The 9,574-nt window shown below is 36.3% G+C and overlaps 1 protein-coding gene across 1 annotated transcript; it reads right to left on the bottom strand.

The window, feature by feature from the left end:
* Nucleotides 1-6,640, bottom strand: gorasp2 (golgi reassembly stacking protein 2). Its single transcript, XM_087811581.1, has 10 exons — nucleotides 6,327-6,640; nucleotides 5,848-5,928; nucleotides 4,165-4,368; nucleotides 3,524-3,610; nucleotides 3,334-3,464; nucleotides 3,132-3,267; nucleotides 2,065-2,188; nucleotides 1,888-1,995; nucleotides 725-820; nucleotides 1-656 (listed from the first exon to the last, which is right to left on the bottom strand). Exons 1-10 carry the CDS (start codon nucleotides 6,387-6,389, stop codon nucleotides 391-393), a joined length of 1,296 nt encoding a protein of 431 aa, XP_087667707.1. The 5' UTR covers nucleotides 6,390-6,640; the 3' UTR covers nucleotides 1-390.
* Nucleotides 6,641-9,574: the final 2,934 nt, after the last annotated feature.

A 9,574-nucleotide genomic window follows, 5' to 3' on the forward strand; every position in this document is an offset into this window, starting at 1 on the left:
TCCCTTAAAATTAATTTGGCTTTATTGCTCGCACTGTACACGCTGTAGTCGTTTCCAATGAATGCGTCAGAAGAGTCGCCCGAGTCTTGAGTAACCATGGCAACCGTCTCCTATATACAGAAGGAGCTGTACAGTGGGTCAAAACCATGAAACAAAAAAAAAAGAAAAAAAGAAAAGTTAAATATGGAAGGATACGAGGTCTGGACCGGAAACACAAGCGGAGGATGCGTTTTCTGTCGTGAGTTTGTCGTGAACAGTCGTCTGGGTGGTCGTCATGACGATCAGGTAATAAAGACACTTCTTAAGATGCCAGCCGTCGGTCGCTCGTGGAAGAAGAGATGAAAAGGAGGAGTGGACCAGCATTGGTTTTGTCGGTGAGCGCGAACCCTCTTATGACGACGACGTCGCCTCGACTGGAGCGGGAGCTTCTGTGGCGAGGACGGGCAGGGGGACCGGCAGGGGGGCCGGCGTTACCGTGACGGAGGCGGCCGTGGGAGCGGCGGCGGCGGCGGCGGCGGCGCTGGACAGGAACTGGGTCATGTCGAGGGGCAGGAGTGGGTCCAGAGGGAGGGGCTTCAGAGGATTCAGACCTGGAAAGTGCAGGGGAGGGAAAGTGGGAAGGTTGAGGGGAGGAGAGGAAGCCAGTGCAGCGACCCCTGCAGGAGAAAAGGTAGATTTAGAAACACCACGACTAAAACACTGAACGGGTTAATAGAATTGTTACCTGCTATGTTCACTGGTGGTAGAGCTCCTGGTAATGTCATGGCACTTAGATCTGGCAGCGGCATAATATTAGGCAGGTTGTCAGGAAGGATTAGACCTGAAGGAAGAAACGTGTTTACTTTTGTCTGTACAAGTGAAAAATACGAGTAGAAAAAGTCTAAAATAAACAACTTTTTTAAATGCCTTGTGAAGTCACAGCAGTGCGAGTATCAACTCTACTCTGCTGACAGCGTAATGTAATGTAAACTAAAATATACCAGAAATAAATTAAACATCACTTCTAGGGCTGTGAGAAAATCAATACACTTAAATAACAATTTTTTTTCATGATATCGTTACAATATTCGCTATTAAATAAACTTTTTGTCTGTGCTTTCAAATATTTTTTTGTTTTATCATAATTATTCTTTTAATTTTAGATTTGGTTTTAGATTAATGTGTATAAAATATTAGTTTTATGAACTAGCTTATTCATGTTTTGTAGTTTTCCCTCCTAGAATATTTTTTAATTGTTGTATTTATCTTAACTTCAACCCATGCTTTACTGTTGCTTTTTAACCCGTCTTTTTCCTTAATCTCCTTAAAATTAAATGTATAATTATTTACAATTAACTTGAAATATTAACGGTGTTTGTTCATTTTTGTGATGCAATTAAACTTCTGGCCGCTAGATGGCAGCAGTCGTTACGTCCTCTGCCGCTAAAGGAACATTGAAATCTCGTGAGAGCCCAGTGATGACTGAGGATGAGAGGATACAGTCGACTCTAGCAGCTTTTAAAGCTGATGTTTGGACATATTTTGGTTTCTAGACAAATGAAAGCAGTTACGACTTCATCAAGAGTCATGTGGTCTGTAAATTCTGCAACACCAGAGTCAAGTACTGGACAATACTACAAATATATCCTTGTTACTACAGTATCACAATGGTAAAGTGATATGTATCGTATTGCCAGATTCTTGCCAATACACAACTCTAATTTCAACAGGTATTTCTACAGACAATGGAGTCTCAACAACCATAATATTGTTTGAGAAAATGAACCTCATTGAGGAGCTGAAAGTAAATCCAGGAGTCACATGACCAAACATCCCCATGACTCACTGTGTGTGTAATCCATACGGAAGGTCAACAAAGAAGATGGAGGAACGGAGTCTGGGACTCACCTGGTAACCTGGGGGCAGGGTTGAAGCTGGCGGCGGCAGGGTTGAGGGGGGTCAAGGGGCCGAGGGAGGGGCCGGTGGAGGAGGGGAGCAGCGGGACTGTGGGCAAACCTGCAAAAAAATGAAGCCGTGGATTGACACGTTGGACCGAACGACAACGATGGAAGGAGGTGAAGATACCTGTCTGCAGCTCGTTGGGGATGGTGGGCGGGGCCGTGTTGATGGACAGGTTGGCCATGGAGTCGCCCAGAGCGGAGGGGAGGAGAGGAGCAGAGGAGGGAGGAGTCACTGCTGACAACTGGACCTGTGGGAGGAGAGGAGGATCGATGGGGTCAAAGATCATGTGGAAAACAAACAGTTTTATTTTGTTACATTTATATAATTCATTACTAGTCTCTAAATATGAAGGGAGGGCTTTATGTTTTAGGATTTCTTTTAAAGATTTAAGTGAATATAAAATAAATATTTGGTAAAATGTCTTTTATATCGGCATTATTTAACTAAAATGTAAGTAAGTAGTAGTTATTTGTAAAGATCTTTCTAGACCAGGGTCTAGCGCTTTAACTATCAGAACAATATACAGTTAAATTTAAAATAAAAGTTTTATTTTCATGCGAGAATTCTGACCCGCTCTAGTAGAAGAACTCACATTTCTCCGATCCTTAAAACTCTTCACTGGCTGCCAGTTTCTTTCAGGATCAATTTTAAAATTCTGGTCCTTACATCAGTGATCTGATCCAGCCTTACACCCCAGCTCGGGCTCTGAGGTCTGTGGATCAGAATCTACTGATGGTTCCTGAACACGCTTCAGGACCAGAGGAGAGAAATCCTTCCAGGCTGTTGCTCCTAAGCTTTGGAACGATCTTCCTCTCACTCTGTGTTTGATGATCTACTGACTCCTTCAAGAAACATCTTAAGACGTTTTTATTTGTTCAGGCTTTTTTCTAATTTTCTGGAACTCCTGTTGTGTTATCAGTTTTATCTTGATCTTTAAAGTATATACTTTATTGAATATTGTTTTGATTGTTTAAGCGCTTTGTGACCCTGGTCTGGAAAAGCACTATACAAATAAATATGACTTAAAATATATAATTCAAAAGACACATAGAAAACAATAATAAAATAATAATTGTAGCATATTATTAGCTTGATTCTAGATATTTATTTTTATTTTATTTTATTATATATATGTTGAGTTTAATCGCCCACCGAACAGTAACGCGGCACCAAAAACCACGACGACAAACCTCAGTGAATCCGTCCTTCAGCGGACTGATGGGTTCGCTGCTGGGACTGTTTCCAGGAAAGCTGATCTTCTTTCCCTCCTCGAAAGGTCGAGTGGGGATCCGGTGCAGGTAACCGTACCCGATCCCGCACCCCAAACTGGAACAGAGGAGCAAACATTCTTATAGTCCACGCCCCTCTTCTGACCTTTAAAAAGACCCCGACCTGCCCTCTCCACCCCAGGAACTGTTGGGCGTGATGACCACCTCCCTGCAGTTGTCCGTGTCCGTGTTGTAGACGTAGAGCTTCAGCCCTTTACCCTCGTAGCTTTCTATCAGAGAGAACAAGTCCTCCGACTGCGGCGCAAAGATACGTTTTAGAAAAGACGTAACAAAGCGGTAACTCTCACAATCACCTCGTTCATGACGGTATCGGCTCCGATGATGTAGTCCGTGTGCGGCCGCAGGCCTGCAAGGGCCGCCGGGGAATTGGGTTCCACTTCCTGTACAGAACAGACAAGTTAAGAATCTTAAACATGATATGCATGAATGATACGATACTGTAGGAACAAGGATCATTTTCAAACAACATTACGTAGAAATACCTGTTGAAACTAGAGGCGTGTATTGGCAAGAATCTGACGATACGATACACATATCACTTTACCAGTGTGATACTGTAGTAACAAGGATATATTTGTAGTATTGTCGAGTACTTGACTCTGGTGTTGCAGAATTTACAGACCACATGACTCTTGACGAAGACGTAACTGCTTTCTTTTGTTTTGAAAACATCAGCTTTAAAAAAACGACTGTATCCTCTAGTCCTCAGTCATTGCCTGGATCTCCCAGAATTTCATTGTTACTTTAGATGCAGATAATAAGTAACTGCAGTTTAACTACAACACAAATTAACAATGTTAAACAATATATTAATATAATAAATTATTATTTAAAGCCAAATACATATTTATTTTGAAAAATAAAGTGCTGTTGAATATCAAGACAGGGACAAAATATAAATGTATTAAAAGTATTAGACTCGGGGATTACTAACCAGAACATGCCAAACGTTTTCATTGGCTCCCTCGAAGCTGCAGAAGCGAATAGAGACTCCGAGGAGACCCTGCCCCCCCCACAGGTTGCTGGGTGTGACGGTGGATTCCCGCAACTCCAGCGTCTTCGAAGAGTAGACCAGCATCTTGACCGGCTTCTCCACGCTGGCCTTGAGTAAGTCCTTGAGCGTGTCGTTATCCTTGTTCTGGGGAAAGAGGAAAAACGATGAGACCAGGTGAAAAACATGTTGAAAATCTAAATAAATATTCAAAATGAGGTGATTAGAAGTTCTACAAACTGATGATAAAGAGCTCAGAACATGATTTGATGAAAATTAATGATCTCTTAATATAAGGAAAAATGCTTTGATGTTGTTTGAAAATCAATCTAAGGTTAAATGTTACATTTCAAGGGTTTGGGAAACAAGATATTAAGGGTTGTAACTGATAATAAGTAAATTGAAAATAATTGTTGAACATGTAAAAGACTACATTTCAAATTCCATAGCAGTCATGTACAAAACCAAAGATATTTTGACGTCTACATTTACTTTACTGATTACCGAGACTGTGATTCCCTTGATGCGGCCAATGATGTAAATTGTTTTGTTAAATCGTTATCATTGTATTATCAAAGGATTTTGTTGTTTTCACATCTCCTCTATGTATTTTTTAAATAACGTTTTCATTGCTCAAAGTCCGTATTTACAAATCCATCGAGTTGAGTCGAGGACACTCACAAGAGACTTTATTTGTTATGTGAAAATTCAAATTATTTTTTAAGCAAAACACTGTTAAAGTTTCATCATATAGTTTTAGATCAGAGATGAGTGGAGAGATTAATGTAAATATGTGCGACCAAAAGCTAACTTTTCTCTGTATCCTCCCTCACTATTTTCTTCATCCATCTTTCAGTCTGTCTGAAACCCATTTCTCACACTTAGATTTACCCATTTATGCTCTATATTTACCTTTTAAAGATAATGGTTGTTTATTTTGTGGTCGTTTTTTCGGTAATCTGGCCAACCACAGAACGCTGAATGAGAAGCGTCCATCTTTAACCGCAGCACAACACAGAGACATCGGAGTCCTCGTAACTAAACACAACAACTCCGGTCAAGAACCAAATTTGAGCTTAACTTAGCGGCAATTTCATCGAAAGCCATTCAGAAGTAGAAAATAATATTTTAAATTTAAAATCGATCAGATGCGTCTGCCTTGTAATCCCCCTGCTTTAGATGTCATCTTAAAGATGTAAACTACCATCCCACAAAATATAACAATTCAATATAGACTTTTGGAAAAATTGATCATTTAATAATCATATTCTAACCGTCTTGGACATAAGACACTGTCAACGTTGAACAATTTATTATGCTGTAGTTGGCGTGAAGTTGACGGCATCTTATCAATCGTATAATTAGACGTTAAAAACGCCATTTTATTTTGTTCACGTCATCTCACTCTTGTCATTTTTGAAACTTGGCATCCCTGCATATTTTATGGCATACTATACATTGAATACGACTAGAAGCTAATCTTCTATACAGTTTATTTTCTGTTGCTTTGAATAATGTAATATAATTGAATATAAGCTGAACTCTAGGATGGGAGGGATGGAGGTGGAGGACGTCAGATTACTGTGAACCCCCTGACGGGGAAAATACGTCTATTCATGCACTTACCAGCCTGGTGTTATTGATGGAAACAATGAAGTCAAAGAATGGCTCCAGTCCAGCCCGATGTCCTGGTGAATTCTCCTGCACCTGCATGGAAATGTGAAAAAAAAATTACCTCCAATAATACATTTGACAGCTCCAAAAAAAATAGATTGACATCAAAAATGTTAAAGTAGAAAAAAAACACAAGCTTAGTGATAATAAAGTACCCATTCACAAAAACAAATACATTAACATAAATGAAAATCCATTGGGGTGGCTAGCTGTACATGCTAAGCTATTAGACAAATACTTCAACTACGCTGGTACAAACTAACCGAACAAAACGCTTTATAAAAAGCAAACATTCGTAATATAAATAAAAACAATCCACGTCTACAGGCCTGACTTTGCATCATCGCTTCTCCAGCACAACACTGGGCTGAAGAGAGATGCTAAGCTAGCTGCTAGCTGCTAACTGCAGGTCCTGCAGACAGGAAACTCACCCGGAGGACGTGATACCCCTCCGAGCCTCCGCCCGGGATCTCCATGCTCTGGGTGCCCCCCATGGTTGGAACTCTCTCAGGTCTTCTTTGAGATGTTTTATAGTGAGATGTCACCGGAAGCGACGAGACACCTGAATACTTGTACACACCGGGTACACGTCGTCAAATGACTAGCTAGGCGATGCGCATGCGCCGTGACGTGACGTGGCAAGAAATAAATAAATAAATAAAAATCGATGTATTATTCTATGGATAACGGTTTTTCCGGACGGTTTTTAATTTACGCTTTTTTTTTTGGTAAATGTCCCGTCTGTATCGTCTAATGTTTTTTTCGCATTCAGGTTCCGCTATTTATATATATATATACTGTTTTGCTTTAACGCGTCATACTAATAATAGTAACCACGTAACTTCTATCCTTTCTTAAATAACACAAATCAAAGCTGTTTGTTTATGCGTTGAACAAATCTCAAGAAAGTGTTCAGTGACGAATTAAAGCATTTAACTTGTTATTGTCTGTATTTTTATATGTATTCTGTTCTATGTTAATCTTTATATCCTTTGTGTCATTTACTTTTGATCATCTACGTTCTTTATTTTTGATGTATGTTCTTTTTACTTGTGCTTTGTTGTGCAATTTGTTTTTTTTCTCTTGTTTTTATAACGTCTGCTGCAATTTCCTGATGGAGATCTGCAGAAGGATTAATAAAGTAAATCTAATGTAATCCTTTTATTTCATTTATTCAAGCTAAATATTCTATGTTAATCTTTGTATCCCTTTCTTTGTGTTATTTCCATTATATGTTCTTTGTATTTGTATTTTCTCATTCCATTCATTCATTAATTCATTCATTCATCCATTCATCCGCCTTAAATTGCAACAGTTACTTTTTGCCTGACACTACTTATTTTTCTATTTTAGAACAGACGTACACTATTAAATCGTGAGTTTTACTTTATTCAGAAATATATATATATATATATATATATATATATATATATATATATATATATATATATATAAACAAGCAAAATCTATGAATTCTCAATTTTATTAATTATATTCTCTTCCTTATTTATTCATATGCATTTTGGCTAATTCTATAATTCCACACAGTTCTAAATCTTGCGTAAAAAATGGAATCTCTAAGCCAAATTATTTTCCATTTGTCATGTTTCATGGTGGACGATGGTGATAGAAATACAACACTTGGCAGATTATGTTGATAAACATTGAATCCTGAGTTCTCTTCATATATATTAAAAATACTGAGTTGCGCAGGCAGACAAGGCCACTAGATGGCAGTAAATGCAGGCGAGTAGAAATCAAATAATCTAAAGATCATAATAATAATTCGTGAAAAATAGATTTACATCATGCACGTCTTTTTTATGTGTCTTTGTTTTTTCACTGTAGCGTTCAATATATGCCCAGCTTAAATTACTTTATATTATTCAAATATAAACCACTAGATTGAATCCACAGACATTTACAGTAGATTCTCTTGTTTTGTTGTTTGTTTAACTAAATAAACTGTACTGCACTTGTGTATCTTCTGTGTTAAATTGCATATGTAATATTTATCTTAGAAGAATGTAATATTTTTTTATTCAAACTAAATCAAGAGTTACATTATAAGCTACATTATTGTCTTCATTGTAAGATACGTTATTAGCTACATTATTGTCTTCATTATTAGCTACATTATTAGCTACACTATTGTCTTCATTGTAAGCTACATTATTAGCTACATTATTGTCTTCATTATAAGCTTCATTATTAGCTACACTATTGTCTTCATTGTAAGCTACATTATTAGCTACATTATTGTCTTCATTGTAAGCTTCATTATTAGCTACATTATTGTCTTCATTATTAGCTACATAATTGTCTTCATTATAAGCTACATTATTAGCTACTTTACTGTCTTCATTGTAAGCTACATTATTAGCTACATTATTGTCTTCATTGTGAGCTACATTATTAGCTACATTATTGTCTTCATTATAAGCTACATTATTAGCTACATTATTGTCTTCATTATAAGCTACATTATTTGCTACATTATTGTCTTCATTATAAGCTACATTATTAGCTACATTATTGTCCTTATTATAAGCTACATTTTTAACTACATTATTGTCTTCATTATAAGCTACATTATTAACTACATTATTGTCTTCATTATAAGCTACATTATTAGTTACATTATTGTCTTCATTATAAGCTACATTATTAGCTACATTATTGTCTCCATTCTAAGCTACATTATTAACTACATTATTGTCTTCATTATAAGCTACATTATTAGCTACATTATTGTCTTCATTATAAGCTACATTATTAGCTACATTATTGTCTTCATTATAAGCTACATTATTGTCTTCATTATAAGCTACATTATTGTCTTATTGTAAGCTATATTATTAGCTACATTATTGTCTTCATTGTAAGCTACATTATTTGCTACATTATTGTCTTCATTATAAGCTACATTATTGTCTTATTGTAAGCTTTATTATTAGCTACATTATTGTCTTCATTGTAAGCTACATTATTTGCTACATTATTGTCTTCATTATAAGCTACATTCTTAGCAACATTATTGTCTTCATTATTAGCTACATTATTGTCTTTATTGTAAGCTATATTATAAGCTACATTATTAGCTACATTATCGTCTTCATTATAAGCTACATTATTAACTACATTATTGTCTTCATTATAAGCTACATTATTAGCTACATTATTGTCTTCATTATTAGCTACATTATTAGTTACATTATTGTCTTCATTATAAGCTACATTATTGTCTTCATTATAAGCTACATCATTAGCTACATTATTGTCTTCATTGTAAGCTACATTATTTGCTACATTATTGTCTTCATTGTAAGCTTCATTATTAGCTACATTATTGTCTTCATTATTAGCTACATTATTGTCTTCATTATAAGCTTCATTATTAGCTACATTATTGTCTTCATTATTAGCTACATAATTGTCTTCATTATAAGCTACATTATTAGCTACTTTACTGTCTTCATTGTAAGCTACATTATTAGCTTCATTATTGTCTTCATTGTGAGCTACATTATTAGCTACATTATTGTCTTCATTATAAGCTACATTATTAGCTACATTATTGTCTTCATTATAAGCTACATTATTTACTACATTATTGTCTTCATTATAAGCTACATTATTAGCTACACTATTGTCCTTATTATAAGCTACATTTTTAACT

The sequence above is a fragment of the Callionymus lyra genome, chromosome 16 (assembly GCF_982586985.1).
Source record: "Callionymus lyra chromosome 16, fCalLyr1.hap1.1, whole genome shotgun sequence".
Classification (NCBI taxonomy): Eukaryota; Metazoa; Chordata; class Actinopteri; order Syngnathiformes; family Callionymidae; genus Callionymus; species Callionymus lyra.